Source organism: Chlorocebus sabaeus, chromosome 7 (genome assembly GCF_047675955.1).
Source record: "Chlorocebus sabaeus isolate Y175 chromosome 7, mChlSab1.0.hap1, whole genome shotgun sequence".
In the NCBI taxonomy this organism is placed as follows: domain Eukaryota; kingdom Metazoa; phylum Chordata; class Mammalia; order Primates; family Cercopithecidae; genus Chlorocebus; species Chlorocebus sabaeus.
The window spans coordinates 46,012,424-46,036,374 of record NC_132910.1 but is presented as its reverse complement, the minus strand read 5'-3'; the positions used below and the strand labels follow the sequence as shown (position 1 = coordinate 46,036,374).

The following is a 23,951-nucleotide window of genomic DNA, read 5'->3' as shown; positions in this document are numbered from 1 at the left end:
GAAGACATACATGCAAGAAAATGGATACTTGCCAATAACCTAAGAATACTCTGAAATGTAATTAAGCACTTATTAATAAAATGTTATTAAATACTTATTGTGATAATAATTTTCAGTAACCACTTATTTATTCTCTTTAGAAAATATATGGATATTGATAAAGATGGGCACATCAAAAGTGAATAGAAATGTAGGAAATCTGACATAAGTTATTGTAATATATGGCTTTGGAAATAATGTTTTATAACATGTATAATTACAAATGATATGTGCTGATCTCCATTTTCCTCCTCATCCCTGAAGGAAAAGAACTACAAGGAAAATTGCACTGAGACTATAAATTAAATGAATGTCAGTATGGTCTGAGACAGAAATGGGAATTACAGTAGCTCAGCAAGGACAATCAAATGATACCCCGGATGCTAGCTTAGAAACATACCTTTTGAACAGGAACCGGCTCAGGCTTGGGTGTAGCAGATGCTCTGGGGGAAAAAGAAAGAAAAAGAAAAAAAAAATGAATTTTTATAAACTTGCAGACTTCTTAATGGAATTTTTACTATTATAAGCCTTAATATACTGAATCATTGGAATTTATAGTTTCATAATTCATAGTTTTTACTATTCACAATCTTCCAATTTGTTCGTGTAAATCAAATGCTGCAAGATTCAACATTTTACACACTAGGTATTCAAGAGCAGTCTCTGGTTCTCTACGAATTCAACTGAGGAATGACAAACATCAATCCTGTTTGTGAGTGCACCCATGTTTAATCGCTAAGGCTATCCCCCATCTAAAAGGGTAAAGTATAATAAACATGACCTTCTGATCTTTGAGTGGCTCCTCAACCATCTAATCTGACTCCTATCTCCAATAGTATCTGTCTTTTCTCCTAACATCCATGAACAACATCCACAGGATATTGGGTCTCTGTGAAGATGCTGAATACATTCTGGTTGAATTGGGTCAATGAATGAATATTTATTCTGTATTCCTATTCTTAAGTGTTTATGCAAGTTAATACATTTATTTTGCTAAAAGTAAACTGTAAGTTCTTCTACTAGGCTATAATTTCAGTAAAGGCAATGACCATGTCCCATCTGTATATGTATCAGCATAGTGTCTGGAATGTAATAGGTCATCAGTGATGAGTATCTAAAAGAGAGAGTGAAGAAAAAGACAAAAATTCATGTATATAACTTGACTTTCCAAATTCAAATTAATTTTTATTTTAAATATATGCTTTTGTATTATGTTATTATTGTGCCTTTGGTTAGCATGGGCTCAACAGTAACAATAATTAATTTGGAGAAATTATCTCTTATAATCTTAACCATACCCAAGTAAAAGCTATCGTTATCCTAATTTTTCAGAGAAGAAACTTCAAAAGAAGTGTAGGTAAATTACTTAAGATGGAGCTGAGGTCCACGATTGTTAAATGTAACAATATACTGGTTGTATTCAAGGACAAGAACTAAATGACTGGGAAAGCCTCTAACGTTTTAAAGCCTATTTACTTAGTGTTAAGGTATATGTTACGTTTAATATGCCAGTAGCAATTTGATTCCTTTCATACCACACCAGCTGGAGGATAACACATCAAGCACAGAATTCAAGAAATAGAAGCATAGCAGGTAAATACTAAGTGATGATAATTTTAAGCTATAAACCATGAGCTTGTTTTACTTTAAAGACAACAGATCACAAACAGAATACACTAGCACAGGATATTCGGTCTCTATGAGCATCATCTAATAATGAACTCTGATCAACATTTTTAGCAACTGAATTTTTCAAAAACAGTTAATTTGGTTAGCTATGGCAAGCACTGAGAATTGGCTAACCTAATGAGAGGTAGTAATGGATGTTAATATTCAGTTACTGCAATACAGATTACACTCTGTGAAGTTGCCTAACCTTCCATGTGTACTATTTAATAGACAATTTCTCTTTTAGCTTGTAGGGTTATTATAAGGAGCAAAGGAAACAAGTTCAAGTAAAGAACAGTGGAATCCTCCTTTCAGTGAAATTTCATAGTAAGACAAGGATCTACTCATTAAAACCACCAAGACATTACAGAAAGTTTGCCAATAGGGATGATGGTATCCATTTTCCATCTGCACCCCAAGGTGCAAGGGGTGCTTCTTGTAAAATAAAAGCAATTTGTAAAAACAGGACATGATGTTTAACAGTCATTGGGCTACTAAACTTAGATAAAATCCATATATTCTATGTTTCTAAAAACAAACCCCTTAGTTTTTTATAGGTGTCAGGCTAATTTAGAGTGTTAGCAACAACAAAAGCATTAGAATGATTAGTTTTCATTAATTTTGGAGTCTAACCTTTTATTTTGTTGAGAAATCATAAAATGAGTCCCAATATATTTTACTAACTGAAAGCTCTATAAAAATACTACTTGAAATTTTCAATTCACACATAAAAATCTAAATCTAAAATTTGAATGTTTATCCTGCTTGCCTTCAGATAAAGTCTCAGAAGTGCAATGACATGAACTAAGACAAGCAAGCAGGGAAAGAGGGGCAACATGCCTTCAAAATCCCAAGGTTGAGTCCATTACACATTAAAATCGCAAACACCTTTTTGCAGAGAAAAAAAAAAAAATGGACTGGCTTATAATTAAATGTCAGATAAAATAACTGACATTAGATGCAATAAAAATTGGTTCTTCTAGTTCAATTATTTAACCACCAAATGAGTCAAAAATCATTTGAAACTTAAAAAAGAAGGTTCCTTAGAGTTACTTTATTATATGCTAATCAGGGGGTTGTCTGACTTCTGTTTGAATATTTATAGACGCTCCTAATTTTGGCCACATAAATTTTGAAACTTCTGCCTAAATGGTCTTCATCTTAGTGTGCTATTTGCTTACTGAAGTAAACAGAAGAAATCAAATTATCCACATTACATTAAAAAAACTGGGAAAAACATTTATAACACACAGTATATGTATATAAAATCCAGGCCAGGTGTGGTGGCTCACGTCTGTAATCCCAGCACTTTGGGAGGCTGAGGCAGGTGGATCACCTGAGGTCAAGTGTTCAAGAAAAGCCTGGCCAACATGGCAAAACCCTATCTCTACTAAAAATACAAAAATTAGCCAGGCATGGGGGCAGGCGCTTGTAATCCCAGCTACTCAGGAGGCTGAGGCAGGAAAATCGCTTGAACCTGGGAGGTGGAAGTTGCAGTGAGCCGAGATGGTGCCACTGCACTCCAGCCTGGGTGACAAGAGTGAAGCTCCATTTCAAAGAAAAAAAAAAAAATCTATAACATGTACTAGTTACACTTTAAAAGATCAGTAAGCTACAAAAATCTTATATTTAATTACATATTCTTATGAGACTACAACTACTGTGGTTCAGGTAATTTAGCATACATAACAAATGAAATCTATAAAACAGATGAATAACAAAGACACTAGTTTTAAAAAGCAATTGTTACTAACTCTCAAGAAACAAAATATAAAAATATACCACCTTTTCCTTACAACTGTGTACAGATTTTGTTAATGTTAATACATAATGCTTGTGAATACTTCTAAATGTATTCTTCCAGTATTGGGGAAGAACTATATATTAATACAGCTCTTTTGGAAAATGGTATTTGTTGGTTAAAAGCCCTGAAGAAAGATCATGTCCTTTGACACAATAACTTCTGGGAATCTATTAGAAGGAAATAATCTGAAATATGAAAAATACAATGTATAAAGGTATTCATTTGCCACAGTATAATTATAATAGTGCAAAACTAGAAACACCTATTAAATATACAACAAAGAGGAAATGATTAATTTTAATATAATACGCTGAAACATTATGCAATAATTAAAATAATTCTTAGAATTCTGCCTTGAATGATAAAATGCTTACTTTATGATATCAAGTAAAAAAATATATAAAATGACATATATACATAATTGGTAAATGGAAAAAAAAAGGATGGAAACACACGAACATTTAGGAGAGGTTCTCTCTGAAAAGCTATTTTTTTCTCTTTCATGTGTGTGTTTTCCATATTTTATATAAAACAATGTATGTGTACTACTTTTATAATACAAAAGAGTATTTCTCAAAGTATATTTCATGGAAAAGTACTTTCCAAAAACATAAAAGATTCTGTTATCAAACATATCTGGAAAATATGGAATTAAAGTTACAAAGCATCTTAGCTACAGGCCTTCTCAAAGTCTTTAAATGCCTAAAGAAGAAAATACTGTGGATTGTTGCCCATGCTCATTTGAAGGAGAACTCATTATTTAGGAAACATTTCTCCAGACTAGAGTTAGGAGGAGAAGAAAAACCCTCTGGGAAATGTTATTTTAAAAAAATATTTAAAGAAAGAGTAAATCTTTGTAAAGTCTGAAATGTTTATTAAGTCTCCTACAAGTGGCTAAAATTAAGGGAAAGAAATATTATAATCTTTAAAATTCTCAAACCCTTTTCTTACATGAATTATCTTTCTTATCAAACTAGTACTTTCTTGAACTTTATGTTTAAAAGACCAGGAGCATAATTTAATCAATGCTTAAGAAGGAAAATCCTATTTCCTTCACCGAAGTGAAATATATCTATTTCTAATATTCCTTGGGGAGAAAATCCTAATATGTGAATAAGGAAACTTATTTCTCAAAATTAGAATTGTTGTAATTGTCTTCCTTTTCTTTTGACAAATATTGAGCATCTTTTACTTTAACAATGTCATAGATTACATAAAAACAAAAATTTTTAAAGGATGTTTAAAAAATTGAGGTATAACTATGAAAAAAATTCTTCCTACATTTTTCTTTTCAAATCCTGGCAAATATACAATGGGATGACAGACCCCCTTTGAACTACAGTGTTCATCACAAGTCACTTTTGTGTAGTGTGAGCTTCAAACCAGCAGAGAGAGATCTTGTCAATGGCTTTGTGCTATGGGCTCAACAATTTGCTTACTGTTCACTCTCCTGGTGTGAAGCCACTGTTCAGGAGTAAGCCATGATGTTGAGATTCCAGTGCCTTAAGCCCAGTAGTATCCTCAGTTCATGAAATTCAAAGAACAAAGCCATCAATGTGGCTAGAACAATCTATCTGAAGTTGATTGACTTCTGTAAAAGTAGTATCCAAAATAAAAATCCCTGATACATTATAACCAGTTTCAGAACCTCTACCTGAACAGATGAAGGGAGTTTTAAGTGATAACTGACTATATTAAAAACTAAAATTGTGATGTACCAGTTAGAATAGCACATAGGAAAAATTATGCCATGAACAAACTGCAGTCTTATCAAGAATTAGATGCAAATGAATCAAGCTAAACTGCATCTTCTGAATACCCAATACAGTGTTATACTTAAGTTATGTTTTTAACTAATTAATGTAGTTTCCTAAAACTGCTTTATAAAATAACGTTTTTTAGTTAATAAGGTTCTGAATGTTCACATTAGTGTTTAAGAATGAGGAACTAGACAACAGAACTAGAATGATAAAGATTATGCACATTACTCATTATGTCTTGGTGACTCCCTCAAGCATCTAATATACTTAACTCATAAACAATCATACAGAAGAAAAGGAGGGTGTTTGGTTCATCTGCTATGAGATGAGCTCTTATCTAAGTTTCCCACAGCATGGCCATCTTTGGATCCACTGACCTTGGGACCCATAAACACTAGGGTACATCATTAATCACTTTAATTGCAAAGTTGTCAATCTGTAATAACAAAGCAACTCTAGAAGGAAAAAAGTGAGCACTCGAGTGCAGAAGGATGTCTTTCTAAACAGTTTCCTCACACTTTCTTGCATATTCAGCTAGTCTACTGTCCCAAATACTCAAACCTTAAACATTTAAATCACTATGGCAATGTATTAGTAGGTTTTTCTAAATGGTTTGAGATTAGTAAAGATTCTATTTCCTATAAACAAAAGTACAAAATAGTTATATATCAGCATAACAGTCTGTGGCTTATAAAAGACTGTACTCTTCACATACACACGCACTCACACATACTCTCACTCCTTTGCTCCATCTTTGCATCTTCTCTATCTTACAATAGGAACTAATATGTACATTTTTTTTTTCCTACAGAGAGAAAGAAATAACCCATAGCTGGTCAGGCTTTTTGAATAATCAAAGAAAGAAGGAAAAAAGACAAAGCAGCAGAATTGCTTTAGCCCACGTGAGTACCAGTGGCCCTCTGTGCCTGTGCTTGATTTTAAATTGAGTGTGGCTCTGATACATATCCAGAACAGGCAGTTACCATTTCATAATTATAATACTTCTCTAAGTATACCTAATTATAATACATCTAATTATAATAATTCTCTAAGAATTATAATTATAATAATTCTGTAAGTAGGGTGAGTGCTTTTCTTGTAATAATCCTTTTCAGGTGGCCATGCACGTTTATTAGGGTTTGAGAAGAAATTTTCATCAACCGATATAAGTCAAGCCAGAGAACCAATGGATGGAAGAAAGAGAGAAATAAGAGGGTATTAGGGCAGAGTATGAGTGACATCACCCCAATTTGTTATTTTAAAGTTCAAATGATTAATACTTAAATACCTGAAAATCACTAAGAAAGCAAGCATTTTGTCAAGCAGCAAGCAATTCAAGCAAATTTAAATTTAAGTAGCATAAGTGGAAACAAAGATTAACAGCTATCTTAAATTTACTCTATGTGCCAGGCACTTAACCACATACCCATATACTATATTTTTCATTTATGATAATCTCATGACTTAGGCATCATTTTCTCATTTTACAGATGAGAAACTCAAACACAAAGGGGTAAAATTGACAGGCATGCTGGCTTGTGCCTGTAATCAATCCAGCACTTTGGGAGGCTGAGGTGGGTAGATCACCTGAGGTCAGGAGTTTGAGACCAGCCTGGCCAACATGGTGAAATCTCATCTCTACTAAACATACAAAAATTAGCTGGACGTGGTGGTAATTTCAGCTACTTAGGAGGCTGAGGCAGAAGAACTGCTTGAACCTGGGAGGCAGAGGTTGCAGTGAGCTGAGATCGTGCCACTGCACTCTAACAAGACTCCGTCTCAAAAAACAAATAAATGAAAAAACGAACAAACAAAGGGGTAAAATGACTTCATCAAGTCATCCATCCAGTTTGGAATGGGAGACTAGTTAACATCCCAAATGTTCTCCAAAGACTTTGCTCTTCAGCACAAATTGTTTGAATTTCTAAAATCAGTGTCAACCCAAGCAAAATGGCTTTCCAGTATCACCCTCTCTTCTAACCCCTCACCATGGAGGGGGCCATTTTGTGGGAAGGGCACTTATTCCATATGGGTACAGGTCATCTCTAAAGGTAACCACAATCCAAAATTATACAGAATCGTGTCATAGAAGAAAAAGAATCAACAAAGATGTCATTTCACTCAATGTGCCAAAAAAAAGAAGTCCAAAACAAAATTCAGTATGGGCACACCCCAAATTGACTTTGTGAACTGGTGATATTCCATGTAAATTCATTTGGTCAAAGCCTCAATCTTCTAAAGTATTCCAACAAAAATATGACAATTTGTTATCTCCTTAGGTATATTTATTTTAAAATATTAGTATATGACATATTTTTAAGAATAAGTGTTTTATATATCCTATAATTTATTTCCATACATCTTTCTTAAAGCTGTTTTCAAATTATGCGCAAAATTTCACAATATTTTACTTGATTTCAGAGGGAGAAAATTTATTGTTGTAATTCTACATTTATTTCCATAGTAACAGTTTTATGAGGGAAAAAAAATTTCATTTGCCCATTGTGCCTCATTTCCACACTTAAAAATAACTTCAGAATCTTTTAAAGAAAAAAACCCATTTTTCTAAAGAGTATTTATAAAATTTTTACATCAACAGAATGAAGAGACTGCATAATTTTAGATGTATTCAAGAATAAAAGAAATTTCAAATTTAAGAATAATTCATTATTACTATGGAAAAAATTTCATTACAGTGAAAATACCATTTCAATAAAGAGTTTTCTACAAACAATCTATTTTATATGTCCCACTGTTAAGAAATGGCAAATTTTATTATACAGGGCCAGAGAGTAAATATTTTAGTCTTTGTGTGTCAAATGATCTCAACTATTCAGCTCTGTCACTGTAGAGAGACACAGACAAAACCTAAATAAGTGACCATGGTTGTGTTCCAACAAAACTTCAGTAAAAACAAGTGGTGGGCAGGATTTGGCCTGTAAGCCATCATTTGACAGCCTCTAGTTTCGATTATAACAAACTTTCTAGTAAGTAATTCTACATGACCATGGCTCTTTTGGTCTCTAAACCTCGTAATCATTCTGCACAATTGCAAAGCCCTAATTATAACATGTTCAGATACTGATATAAGAAATGAAAGTGAAATGTATTATTCCTTCTGTGGTTGCAGGACACTACCTTTAAATTCTTCTTATCTCCTCTACCTAAAATGTTTACACTGTTTACAACTGTTTAGATGATCCATCCGAACTTCCATATCACCCATTCAAATGAAATTCGTACCACACAGCACTGATATTGAAGTTTGGTGAAGGGTCATATTTAATATTATTGGACTAGAATAATATTTTAAGCACTATTTGTAACTCTGCTAGTCAGCACTTCAGTTCATTTGCTAATAAATGATAAAGAGTGCTAAAAACGTCTTTCATCCCTGCTTCTACATACTATAAATGGAGCTACTAGTAATTATTTTTTTAAAAATCCTAAAAGAACAAGTGAAAAGGATGCACCCTGCATTTTTACGCAAGGGAAGAGACTGACAAGTATAATTCCCTTCTCTCCCATTCTTTTCTACCAAAACTCTCTATTTTTTAACAGTCATGAATTATAGTACCTTTAGGAATGAAAAAAAAAGAAAAGAAGAAGCAAACTGTACTAGAATTGCACTCTCTGAAAACTTACTAAGGTCCAATGGTAGGTAATTACTTCTACTTGATAGATTTTCTCTTCCAACTTCAATCAAGTAGATAAAAAATTTTATCAACATAGTACTTCATTACTAATATAAAAACAATAAAACTTGCAAAGCAAATTATCTGCCTCTGAAAAACTAAAAGTCTACATTTTATTGGCCTTTTCGTAACACTACTAAAATGCCCTTAAAACATATAGTTAACATTCGTATTAGGAGACTAAGCATCAATAACAGAACCATATTCAAAATTCTATTTCACAGGCTTTAAACAATGTATATAAAATTAACTGCTTCAGGAAAACCTTGATAAAGGTCAGATGTTGAATGATGGTCATATACAGGATAAGAGTAGTATAAGCAAGCACAGTTCATAACCTCAAGTTTGACTACTTATTTTTTTCTTCCTTTCCAGAAAAGCTTAGAGCCCTAAAGAGACACAGAGTTCCTGCCTTTCATATTCAGGCCTTCTCTTATGAAACTCTTTGTTGATACAGTAATTCTTTGAGGAATAGAACAAATAGCTGAATAAAGGTTGCATTAGGCACCACATAGTTTATTTGTTGACATGAGGGTCATAATACCTCCCTTGCAGAACCTTTTTGAGGATGGAATGAGGTAATTTATGTAACATACCTAGTAGAGTGCTTGACACAAAGTAAGCAGTGATAGATGGCACCTTCCCTGTAAGCAGATGACCTGACTCTGGAGTCCTGGAAATTATCTGTGGCTGATTATATACTGTTAGAATCAAATTACTAACCGGATCAATTTCAAGGAAAACAATAACAACAAAAAAACCTAGAGATAAGCAAGAAAATATCACTTAAAGAGTACCTACCAAATGTCAATAATTTCACTTGACCCATTATATAAGTTATCTCATTTATTCTTCCTGACAAAGTAGTATGTTCTCATTTTAAATATAGGAAACAGAAGCTCAAATACGCTAATTTGACCAAAACTTAGAATATGAAAGTGGTAGAAGCCGGATTAGAATCCAAGTCGTCCAGAAGCCTATATGCAGCCCTAACATTCCACCTTCTAGTTGCCTTCTGGAATAACATCAAAGAGAAAGTTATAAAATAACTTTGGTAAAGGACTTCAGAGAGTAATGGCTTCAAACAATGAATAACAACTTTCTATTAACAAACAGCTATTCATTTTCAATGACATGTTTACAGAATGTCATTTTCAGTTTAATTCAAGTAAACACAGAAGTTACTCATTGTATATAATATATATATGTCTTTGTGTCGTCAATATATACAGAAACATAATATATCTACCTCTCTATAGACTGAACATTTTACAGACTGTACAACATGCATATAAATAAGAGAGTAAGTTCTTCAGAAAATTCCCAATGAAAGCTCAGTAAGTAGACGCAAAAACAAAGAACTGGTTTCAGTCCATTGTTCTTTACTTTTCTGGAAAAGAGGAGTATTTTTTCCCCACAGCAATGGGAAATCTCTAATAATTTCATTTTTCAGCGGGATGGGGTAGGAGGTTCCTTAGTGAGTATCTGCTCTGGTGCTAAATTGGGTGTTCTATTTGATATAGTAACCAGCTTCTGACATTAGTAGTCATGCAGATCACAAGATACCACATCACATAATCTTCTTGTGGGTCGTGAGAAAATAAAAGAAGTGGCACCATTACAACTATCGATGGTGACATGCTACCAATAACAGAATAAAATTAGATTTCAGGACTGATGTGTGCCCCATGATACAGGGCGTTGCATACTGAGCATGCAAGATTTACAGAAATAACTACGATGGTTCCTTTCTAATTTTGTTTTGACTACACATTCATATAACTGCATATATGCCTAATCACTGAATAATACATTTTTTATCGTGTTCAGCTCTTTTTGAATCAGCCTGTACTTTTATAAACATATAAACAAACACTCTTATGTTATAGTCAGAATCCAGCTCCTGTCAACCTGTTAATCCTTAAGGATTACTATGGCCTTCTACATTACCAGAAACTATTTAACCAATCAACTTATCATTCCTGACTGATAATTATTTTACTCAGCATCATCACTTCAAGTTCAAGGGCAACACTCGTGCTGTGTCTTTTCCTTAAAATAATTTGTTATTTCATTAATTTATTAATTAGTTCCACAAATATTTATTAAACCCAAGATACAGAAGGCTCTATTGTAGGAGGTGGGGCAACAGTAATAAAACAGATGGGCTGGGCGCGGTGGCTCATGTCTGTAATCCCAGCACTTTGGGAGGCTGAGGCAGGCGGATCACGAAGCCAGGAGATCAAGACCATCCTGGCTAGCACGGTGAAACCCCGTCTCTACTAAAAATACAAAAAAATTAGCCGGGCATGGCAGCACGCACCTGTAGTCCTAGCTACCTGGGAGGCTGAGGCAGGAGAATCGCTTGAACCTGGGAGGTGGAGGTTGCAGTGAGCCGAGATGGCGTCACTGCACTCCAGCCTGGGCGACAGAGCAAGAGTCCATCTCAAAAAAAAAAGGGACAAAATTCCTCCTTTGACGGTGCTTATCATCCATTTGAGAGACACAGACTAACAAGCAAAATATTTCACATGGTAGCAAGTGCCATGGGGCATAATAAAGCAAGACACAGGAAAGGACACACTACTTTATACAAAAGGGTCAGAGAAGGCCTCTCTAATGAGGTGAACTCTGAACAGAAACCTGAAGTATAGAATTCCTGGCAGTCCAAATATCGAGTGCAAAGTCCTGAGGCAGGAATGTACTAGTGGGGCTAGAATGGTTCCAGGAAAAGCTGGGGAAAGCAGTGAGAGATAAAGCTGCAGAGATGGCCGGGGGCCAGAAGATATAAAGTACATGAACCCATTACAAGAACTTGGTCTTTTATTCTGAGTAAGATAGAAAAGTATTTCTAAGGCCGGGTGCGATGGCTCATGCCTGTAATCCCAGCACTATGGGAGGCTGAGGTGGGCAGATCACAAGGTCAGGAGATCTAGACCATCCTGGCCAACATGATGAAACCCTGTCTCTACTAAAAATACAAAAATTAGCCTGGTGTGGTGGCGCACACCTGTAGTCCCAGCTACCCAGGAGGCTGAGCAGGAGAATCGCTTGAACCCGGGAGGTGGAGACTGCAGTGAGCCGAGATTGCACCACTGCATTCCAGCCTGGGCGACAAGAGTGAGACTCTGTCTCAAAATAAAAAATAAAAAAAAAAAAGAAAAGAAAAAAGAAAGAAAAAAAGAGGAAAGTATTGCTAAATGCAGTACTTCATTTTGGAAGAAGGTTAAATCCAAATCTCAGTGTTAAGCAATAAATTAGCCTATATATATATACACACACACATACATACACACATACATATATATATGATCTGTAAAAGCCTACTTACTAAAAGGAAGACAGAAGGAATAAAAACTGCCCCAAATCTTAAATATATTGTGATGAACAAATAGAAAACAACAAAATATCTAATTTGTCTTCCATCTTTTCAAAGTATGAGACATGCTATTTGATGTTCACCTTTATATGCACCCTGTCCTATGCTAATACCAGAGGCACATCTCTTTTTCTATTCCTGTCCAGGCTAAACATGTTAAATGGCAAACCTTTTTTGTAAAGTGAGTATTTTTAAGTATTTCAATAAAATTTAAGGGAATAAGTATTCCAGCACTCAACACAGCCTTATTAGGAAAACAAAGTCAGTCTGCTATCTTGTGTGTCAAACACATGAAATGAGGATTCTTCATAATCTCAACTTAGCTTTTTCCAGTTACGTAACACTTAAAAAATAATTTTGGGTGAGTTTAGATATTTTTAAAAATCTGGATGTATTCAGAGTCAAGGAATTTAAAAATTAGTGACCAAATGTGGTTATTTTAGCCATAGATAGGCCAAGTCTATCCTTGTTTAATAACTTCAAGATGAGCCTTTAATTTCACCTTCATTAAAAAGTAGAATCTTGTCCAACACCCTTATCACTAAATCTCATATTATTAAATTAAGTCAAGGCATTCAAAGTGATAATAATATCTACATCTAAAAACAGGAATTTAAAAGCCAGCTAAATTTTCAAATATTTATTTTTACTACTTCTTAAATTATTTGTGATTTATCTCACATTTATACCATCACAGAACTGAAACTCATTCAACTGTTTATCAATATTCTTTATTTTTGTTTATAGAAAACTGAATTTTGTTTATAATAGAAGACTTGTTTATATTACTGTTGATAATTTAATGGATTTTGTTGAAAATTTAAGCTAAATTAGAATTCCAAAGCTTTTCAACATTAACAAAGTATTAGTACCTTTTTTTCTAACAAGGGAACCACAAAAAAACATAAATTATGTTCTTCTCCTTCTAATACCTTTTCTATGTTACAGTTAAAAAAATCTGAAACCACAGCCAATTAGCAACACATTATGTCTAATTTACCAAAAGGTAAGCTTCTTAAATTCCCAAGAGAATTAATGCACCCTCTCTCCACCACTCTTTGAGTCTAATAGATTAGGAAATGACCTAAAATGCTGCTTAACATACACAAGTCACAACGTATGTTACTACTCATCATGGAAGCTCAACACCCAAACTGGACTATACTTATTCAATGGGACAAATCCACTAAGCAAAAAGCTTGAAAACTGTGGCAATGTGAAATTGCTACAAAAGTTCCTAAATGCTTATTCTCAATTTCAGTACTTATCTCCCTGCAGACCAGGAACAAACAGTTCAGACTAGTAGCAGTCCAGGACCCACAGATTAAACAGCACTGACCTAGAAAACTGTTTTCACACTTTTATCACAGCGAGTATCAGAAATACATTTTGTATCATTTATCTACCTAATACAAGTATGAAGCAATAACATACATATTTTCCTGTGGAACCTGTTAAAGTATATTATTTTTATTTACAAAACAAAACAAACTAGCTGGGGGGAGAGGATGCTGATCTTGACCCCCAAAAAAACTGAATATATAAGCCTCAGTTTAATAAACACCAACCTTGACTCAAAGGTGGAGATCTCAGAAAGGTCTGGAGGCCTCAAAGGTCACATAACAAACATGATGACTGGCTAATAGGGGTCACAGACGAATTGCAGTGAAAAAGCCCATTCATAAAATACTATTAAACTATTTTTAAACTATTTTAACTTTTAAAAAATTCTGCATGCAATAATATCCTCAAAGACATAAAATAAGCAGATCTACCAACAACACAATAATTAACACAGAGCTCTGGCTAGGACATGTCTGTAAAGCTCATCGTCACCAAATTTGCTTTTGACATAATCAAAATTACTGAGAAGAATAGAAATGCTGACCATAGATTACTGTATGTGTTGTGCCAACAATAACATCCTGTAGCAAGTGCTTATAAAACTGAACTAGACAAGAGAGATTTCCCCTATTTGGCAATGAGTAAAAATGTGAAGACACTGATGCCTATCTCTTAAGATAAATAATCTGAACAGTATTAGATTCCTTGGTAGGAGAAAAACATACCCTCTAATCCAAGTCTTCCTTACTTTGGCTCTAGGGATCCCCTAAAAGACTGCCAGAGAATGGAAATAGCAGATTCCTGTCATATTAATTTCCTCTTTTATTAGAGTCACGGAAAGATCTGAGACGTTGCAAAGGATAATAACCAGTGCATAGAAAAAAACACATGTTCTATGCTGTGATCTTTAAAAAAATTATGATAAACGAAAAAGCACATATATAACTCTAGCATCAAAGTTACTGACTCCTCTCAAGATAATGATCCGTTTCTCCCAGAATTATTTTGTAACTCTTTTGGCTGCTTTTCTAAAATGTTCTTGCTGAATACCAATGGTGAGTTTTTAATTCAAAAAACTTTCCCTTAATTAGCATCATCTAACTGGAATAAGCTGTATCATTGTATCAGGGGTTCTTGAGGAGGGGGAAGGATGAATTGGCCCACAAGATCTCTTCAAGCCCAAGGGAACTTGAATAATAGCACTACCACACAGCCTGTATCATGCAGTGTTCTTCCTCATTCTGAAAATCTGTCTATATTAGTTAATTATTTTATTTTTCTCAGGAGCATATTATTTGTAACAAGGTGGAAGGAACTCAGCACAGACTGGCAAATAAACCTGACACTAATACTGACTTCAAAGACAAGCAAATCATAGGTACATTTTTAAAAAATCATCTAAGTCAGCCGGGCGCGGTGGCTCATGCCTGTAAACCCAGCACTTTGGGAGGCCAAGGCGGGCGGATCACGAGGTCAGGAGATCAAGACCATCCTGGCTAACACGATGTAAACCCCGTCTCTACTAAAAATACAAAAAATTAGCGGGCGTGGTGGTAGGCAACTGTAGTCCCAGCTACTCAGGAGGCTGAGGCAGGAGAATGGTGTGAACCCAGGAGGCAGAGCTTGCAGTGAGCACTCCAGCTAGGGCAACACCAAGACTCAAAACAAAACAAAACAAAACAAACACCTAAGTCTTAGCCAGATTAATTTGATAAGAAGTATAACACAGCCTCAAAAATGTCTAGTATTCCAGAGCTAAAAGCAGACTGCCCAGATTCTAACCCTAGCTCCTCCATTTACTAGTTGTTCAACCTGGGGCAAGTTACTTAACCTCTCTGTTTCCTTGTCTGTAAGATGGGAACAGTAATAACAAGGTATTTATAAGAATAATAATAAGGTACTTAGGACACTAAACCCAATACTGTTTTGTGAAAGCCACCTCACCAGACTTATTTCAAAAAATGTCAGTTCTTGGCTGCCATAATAATGGGAGAGTATGGGAATAATGAGAAATGAAATAACTCAGGTCCAAATTATCCATAATATATAAAATCACCCCTAAGTTCCTAGAGTGAAACTAAAGTCCACCTGTCTTCTAAACAGTTTTCCCAATTAGCAACAACCAGGGCTTGGTGGCAGCTATATTAGTTTCTGTAAAGTTCAATCAAAGAGAAAGCAGTTATATGCTGAGTCACCAAGGTGAACTCAATGACTCCTTTTCTGAATTCCCCCCAGGCCCTTCACTGAATCCTAGGTACAAGGACAACACCTAGGCTCACCATAACCTAGAATTACATGCATTTGTTCCCAAAGGCAATGTTTGGGGGACAATGTAGGCCTTGGATGCTTCTGAGCCATCACAATGATTGGCAATGGAGTCCACGTAGATAAGAAACAGTCACAGTCTGGCCAGAGAAGAAGCTTTGCTCCTAGTCCCCACAAAAAAATCCAACATATTAAAATTTTCTCTACAAGTGCTTCCAACTGTTAAGTTCTATGAATAAAAAAAGTTATGATGACACAAATAGCCAGTGCCAAAAACATGTATATTACTGTGTATCCAACATGTTTCTTCCTTTTTCATTTGCATCAATGGTTATAACCCAAAGGCCTAGTCATAATGGCAATAAAATACAATAATTACAGAACAGAGTAGCAGCTGCATTCACGGACCACACCCAAGGCTGTGGGTGAGCTGCATACCACAATTAATGTTGAGATCCATATTTGAGGAAAATTGGACTTGCATTATAATCTTTGTTCCTGTTTCGACATGCACAACATCTAAGAGTTTGGCTTTCAACCACAGCCTTGTTTTCAGCCGTCTGTCACATAAAATTTCAGTTTAGCATCTCACTGATCTGTTTTCTAGGGAAACTACCCCAAAGCAAACACTGGCATATGCTGATGCTTCAGTGTTCCAATGAAAACGAGATGTAGCATGATTCGCTGCTCTTCTTGTTGAATCTGTGCCTTATGTGAGTTCTAAAGAGATCAGAAGTTAAATGTGCTAGAATATTGATGAGTATGGGTAGAAGAAGACAGAGTTATAGGAGAAATGTTTGACAGTAAAGCAGCCTTGTAAAAATAGCACTAGATAGAAGGTCGGGTTCAGATAATTACAACTTTCCATCTCAGAGCCACCAGAAACATCTGTTACAACCTAGATACTTGCTGTAGCCTATGTTCAATAAAATTGGATACTAAGAAAACTAGACTAGTTTCTGAAATTTGACAAAATTCTCAGAAAAGCCTTGAGAAATCAAAGGATCATAATAAAATCTTTTTTATTTTTTTCAGGTTTCATGATAGAAAACAGTAAGTTGGTCGATGTGAAACTAATCACAATTTCTTACTAGGCTAATCAAAATCCTTATCCTATATTTTCTTTAGTTTACCAAAAATAATGAGCATAAAAACTTAGTCAACTTAAATTTATCATTCCTATAGCTGAAAAGCTTTAGACAAAAAAAATTATCATAACTACTTTCAGAGGTGACCCAACACACGGTTTCATTAAAAACATTTAAGATCAACATCTACTTAACATAACTTAGTTCTGATTCAATTTTTTACTAACCACCCCTTCCCAACACACACACACAAGAGACCATGACAGTTCATTTTACAGAACAGTGGAATAGGGAACTGATTTATTAATTCACCTAGAATAAAAAATAAAGTACAAGAAAAACCAGAAAGCCCACATTTTTATCCCCCAACAATGTTAGTATTATAATTCTTAGTCATATTTGACTATAATTCAAGGTTCAGTATATAACACAAATAAAAGCAAAGCTTCTCTGGTTAAAATACAAGTATAGGCAGAAAACTCAGAATGTACTCTACTAGGCTGCTGTACCACCACCTTAGGATACTTCAAGACAGACTCTGATGTAATTGAACACTCATATATAGACAGGAAAACGGAAATTCAGCAAGAATAGGTTGACTACTATTTTATTGCCCATTCTACCACACTTAAATGCTAGCCTTTTTTTTCTATGCCTAGGTCTGCTCATTTGAGAGATGGCTATAATGATTTCCATGCATCTACTTCACCATTACAAAGAGACAGCATAATATCAAGAAAATAAAGAACAGCATGAATTTTACTTAGAGCCAAGCAAGACTTAGGTCTCAACAATAAACTTGCCCAAGTTAGTTAACTTCTTTAAATTAGTTTCCTCTTTAAATTAGTTTCCTCATCTATAAAGAGGTTAATACCACCTACCTCACAGGGTTATCCCAAAGACTAAATGAAGAAATCTATGAAAATTATCTTACCCTATACCTATACCTTGTAGTTAATAAAATAACATAGAATTGGTACAGGATATCCATGTATTTACAATATGAATCTTTTCAATGTTACAATCATTATATGGTACTTTCATGGGGAAATTCATTATTAACAATTTATCTCACTATTCTGGCACTTCAGTAGTGGCTGAAATAAAAGATTTAAATGAAAAAGGTTATAAACTAAAGTTAAAAGCACAAGGATTCTTCACACTAATATTCAATTCTACCAGACCACAATTCTATAATGAAATAACAATTGACAAATTTACATACATCGCAGAGTAAGTTTTTCTCCATTTATATACAGATGCTTCTAGGCTAATGATGGGGTTATGTCCCAATAAACCCATTTTTACTTGGAAATATCATAAGTAAAAAATGCATTTAGGCTGGTGTGGTGGCTCATGCCTGTAATCCCAGCACTTTCAGAAGCCAAAGCAGGTGCATCACCTAAGGTCAGGAGTTCAAGACCAGCCTGGCCAACATGGCGAAACCCCATCTCTACTAAAAATACAAAAATTAGCCAGGCATAGTGGCGCGTGCCTGTAATCCCAGCTACTCAAGAGGCTGAGGCGGGAGAATCACTTGAACCTGAGAGATGGAGGTTGCAGTGAGCAGAGATCTCTGCCACCGCACTCCAGCTGGGGCAAGAGTGAGACTCCATCTCAAAAAAAAAAAGAAAAAAGAAAAAGAAAAATGCATTTAGCACACCTAACTTAAAAAATATCAAAGTTTAGCTTAGCCTACCTGAAATGTGCTCACATTAGCCTACAGTTAGGTAAAATCATCTAACAAAAAGCCTATTTTATAATAAAGTATTGAATACCTCATGTTATTTAATGAACACTGTACTGAAAGTGAAAAACAAAATGGTTTCACACCATCGTAAAGTCAAAAATTCATAAGTCAACCTTTGTAAATTGAGGACCATTTGGTAGACATAGATACAGGTATATATAGATACAGAATGTATCTATACACACACATTGCATATACCAAAGGTATTTTATTATATTTTAAAGTAAACTTTAAAAACAATTGATAAAACCTCTTCACAAATTTGATAATGCTACTCCTTCCTTAAAACTGTTCATGTTCTTATATGCATTTGTCAAAATTAGAATTATGTGATTGTATACTGAATAGCTCCTTTATTAGCTAGTGTGGCAGTTGTGTGGCAGCAGGTACCATTTCTCTCTTGTTCACACCTATCTTCCTGAAGCATGTTTTGAAAGAATGTATAATCTGTCTTTATATATACATATGTATGAATGTATGTATGAATGTATATACATATATAAATGAGTATATATAAAGAAAAAAACGGCTAGATGGATATCTACCAAAATATGCTTATTTTCTCTAAAGGGCAGATGAATTTCTTTTTTCCTGTATCTTCCAAATGTTTTTCAATATATGTGTAACTGTTTCGCAAACAGAAAATAGCTATTAAATATTTTCTTAAAGAGAAATGTTATTAAAAGGTAACAAGGAATAAGGAAAACAACAGCATTAGCTTGAAAAGCTACTTAAACTCAAATGATTTCATTGTCTCTGGATTGAAGATGGCCTCAAAAGGGATTACTCCATGTACTCAGGAAAAGCACAATGCAAAAAAAACCAATTAACTAGTTTTAAATAATAAAATTAAAATTATATGAAGACAACAAAAGATTATAAAGTCCAACAACAAAAGACAGGATGAATAGCTCGTTCTTGGCAAAGACTTTTATGATAGTCATTTTTCAAAGACAAATTATCTGTGGAGATAACACTGGAACAATGTAAATAAATATACTGACAATGTGAAAGAAGAGATTTTTTAAAAATGTATTTTCAGAAAATATTTTCACATTTCCCACAAGCTTACCGAATTTATTCATCCTCCAATGACATGGCCATATAATACTCTCTGTGGAAAGCTGAATTTCTTGATAAGAAATGGATTTCAAACATGCAGGTGGTAAACATAACACATGGAGAGCTCTGTAATCTGGCAAGGAGGGATGGGCTGCAGGAGCATCCACATGACACACTAAGGTAATCCAAACAGTGAGTGGGGCAGTGGTTCACACACTTCTTTAGGGCCCACAATAACCACAAGTGCTCTTTATGGACCCTGTGGATTCTCTATTGAATTCTGATACACTGGATTCTCCCATAATTTGGCTCAGCACTGAATATTTACACTGCCATAAGAATAAAAAAGTTGAATATGGATTTTTAAAATTTATTGTTAAATAATGATGATACTGAGAAGATGGCAAGAGAAGTAAAATTATAAGGTAAAATCTTCACGTATCACAAAAGGAAGTCAGAGGCTAATAACCAAAACTGATCATTTGGCCAGGTGCAGTGGCTCACGCCTGTAATCCCAGCACTTTGGGAGGCCGAAGCAGGCAGATCACTTGAGGTCAGATGTTCAAGACCAGCCTGACCAAGATGGCTAAATGCTGTCTCTATTAAAAATGCAAAAATTAGTTGGGCATCGTGGCATACACCTGTAATCCCAGCTACTCAGGAGGCTGTGGCAGGAGAATTGCTTCAACCTGGGAGGCGGAGATCTTACCACTGCATTCCAGCCTGGGCATCAGAGTGAGACTCCGTCTCAAAATAATAATAATAATAATAATAATAAAAAAACTGATAACTTAAAAGTTAGCAGATGGTTAGTATTTAGAAATATAAAGGTGAATAGGAGAAGTCATTGGTTGCCTCTGCTAAAAGAGACCAAGTAACAGGAGGAGCAAAAAAGAAATGACTGGAGTTTTTCTTGTATTAGTTGACACTATAATTTCTAGCTATTCTTCTCCTGCTTCAGATGCAGTAATCAACCTAGACTACCAAAGTCACTTTTATCTTGCCCTGCCCCTTCTAGAGTTTCTGACCATGTCATAGATGTGCCTGATATTATCCTGACATGCACATTTTTTCTGCTGCCACCATATAAAACTAGATCACTCTTTTTTAATCAATTTCTACTACTACAATTTTATGAAGCAAAATCTAAGGGGAAAAGATCTTTTCCTTCTCTATGATTCTACTTTCTTATTTTTTTTCTTATGAAAAATTTCATATTCGGGCTTTATATTTATATATTAGTATATATAATTTTACCAAGAGTAGACTTTGCTATAAAGAGATTTTTATATTTATCTGCATTCAATTGGTCAATGAATTCTCTATTGGGATCATATGCATAATCAGAAATTAATTTTAATGCAGCCTCTTACAGGCTCTTAAACATAAAGACAATATTTATAGAGTTGGAATTTAATCTATTGCTTTTTCATTTTAAAAAGACTCTAAATCTCACATATAATCCCTTTCCTAACGCAAGCTTTGAAAACAGCTTTTAAGCAATACTTTCATTTTTCCCTTATTTTTCCAACCACAAGAATGTTGCCCACATTTCTTTAAACAAATCTCTCAGCTACTCAACTTGATAACTTGTAGATATTTTTAAATTATGCTAGAGTATATATTACATTGTCAAAAAACAGTTGTCACTAAATGGAATAGAAGACTTAGGAGATTAAACTTCTCAAGATTCTGAAAATAGTTAACTGTGATGATATATAAAAAATAGCCATCAAAGTCTTTGTTTCACAACTGCAGTAATAAAAATTTGTATATATATCCACAGCTCATCCTAGCTACAAAATCACACTCTTATTAGGCATTAAGTAGCTATTGAGAACAGTGATTAAGTAAGCTTCAAAATCATTAGGCACAGTCCAAAATCTTACCTTAGTTTAAGTAAACTTTACTACATAATATCTTTGCCTAATAATCAGCTCATCATATACAGGAAAATAGTCAATCAGTCCTTCTGTAGAGAATGAATAATGTATTTCCTAAAGCCAAAAAAAAAAAAAAAAAGACATTCTTTCACCTCTCCATATTATCTTTGAGAACAATTTATGCTCAACTGCACAGGAAAACTATTCTTTCTGAGATGACCTCAGTTGTGACCACTTGTTTCCTTTATGGGTCATATACCAGACACAGTAGCTGGTTAGGTAATCATTATTTTGCCTCAATTTAATTTCTCATGTTTATGTATATTTTAGCATTGCCTGCGTGTCAAGAGTTTTTCGTGTATTGAAAGAGATACTACATAGCTGAATAAAAAGTGACTCCTTCTTCCAAAGATCTTAACATTTATTTGGGGAGATGAAATGAATAAGCAATACAGGGCTGTGGTTAAAAACATGGGCTATGAAGTGAAAAAAATTTGACTCTAGAATTAAAAATCTCTGACAATGAAACCCAGTAATCTGTTTCATGCGTTTCAAATTCAATAAAGTCTCAGGGTCTTGATTTGGGAGAATCCAAGGGATACCCTTTGATTTACTGAAAACTTACAAAGTTATTAAGGTCCAGCTTTAGCAGAAGTCATTTATGGGGCTCTTTGCAAACAGAGTCAATCTAGTAGTTTCAGACTACTAATTTTTCTGTCCTTAGCCTTTGGCAGCACTATTGGCATTAAACAGGTATACAACAAGCTAAATTTGTTAAATAATGTTAATAAATAATATCACTTCACTGAAAATAACTGTGGATTTAACTGAGTTAGAACCAGACTGGCTATAAAACCCTGAGATAGAAATGATCTTTTTTAGCAGAGGCATTACAATGATTATAGCCTCATGTCACCAGTTATATACTGTCCTTAGCTTTACACTTTGATACATAATTGGATATCTTTTCGTCTTGTTCTTCAAAATTTTCTAAACTCTTCTTGGGCCTCTGCCTTTCCTTTTGAATTTTAAATTGGTATATTAAGTTCAAGCTGTTATTCTTTTTTCTTAGCATGTTTCCTATTCTCTTACTTCTTTCTGTATCTATTTAATTTTATTGCCATAAGGACCTCAACCTCAGTTCAGGTGAGTATATTTCAAAGAAAAGTTATATACTATTTTCATGACCTTCTTTCTAGCAATGCTTGTACAAGAAGATGCCAAAATACTATGATCAGTAATTTTCAATATGAAAAATAAAACCATCATTAACTGCAGATATCAGAACTGTTCCCTTCTGCTCCTCAAGTACGGAGAATTACAGGTGACCACCACAAAATTCCAAAATTGGAGTTTTAGAATTCCAAACTTTTAGAGTTCCAAAATGAGTTATTTATAGACTTGCAAGTCATCAAAGCTTAAGTCAATCTGTGGTGTGTCTAATGGGTACTTTGAATTGTATCAACTAAGCTAAAATGCTACTAGAGATAATACACCAAAGTTATTCTGAGAAGTGATGATAAGCTCTAGCCAAAGCCACACTGTTTGCTTGCATCTTTCAGTGTGTGACAACAGATAGAGCTTAAAATGATTTTACAAGGACAATGGCATTTGCTAAATGCTTGAGACCAAGTCTTTGAAATTTCTCATTTTCTGTTATTCACTTACTCTGTACACATTGGGAAGTAATTGAAAGATTTCTACTAAATAGATAATACATAAATCTTTCAGAAATGTCCCAACCTTGAATCTAAAAAGTGAGAATAAAACATATTTTATATAGAAAAATAATCTATATGCAATCATAGCTTAGGAGAAGAATATTTAAGACAAGGGAGATGTCTTGAAGCAAACCTTATAAAGTGAGCAAACAACAAAAATGTATTCAGATGACAATTCTACTGAATTATTATGTAATTATATAAAATTATATTACCATATAACTTCCATATACTTAATATGTGTATTTATGTGTATGCTGGATACTATACCACTGACTTATGTAAGGAAGTATATAAAATGAAGCTTTCTATTCTGTAAATCATTATACAAATATGAGGTACTGGTATCATCATTTTATTGAAGATTTTATACAGAACATAAGAATTTTTTTTTCTTGAGATGGGAGTCTCGTTCTGTCACCCAGGCTGGAGTGCAGTGGCGTAATCTCAGCTCACTGCAACCTCTGCTTTCTGGGTTCAAGTGATTCTCCTG

At 34.3% G+C, this 23,951-nt stretch overlaps 1 protein-coding gene across 9 annotated transcripts in view; it reads right to left on the bottom strand.

Annotated features, from left to right (window-relative positions):
* PDLIM5 (PDZ and LIM domain 5) overlaps positions 1 to 23,951 on the bottom strand; it is a 211,101-nt gene that overhangs the window by 92,834 nt on the left and 94,316 nt on the right. For all 9 annotated transcript variants that reach the window (XM_007999300.3, XM_007999301.3, XM_007999302.3 and 6 more), the window contains one exon: positions 440 to 482. In XM_007999300.3, the coding sequence (XP_007997491.3) occupies positions 440 to 482 (43 nt within the window). The remainder of the gene's footprint in view (positions 1 to 439; positions 483 to 23,951) is intronic.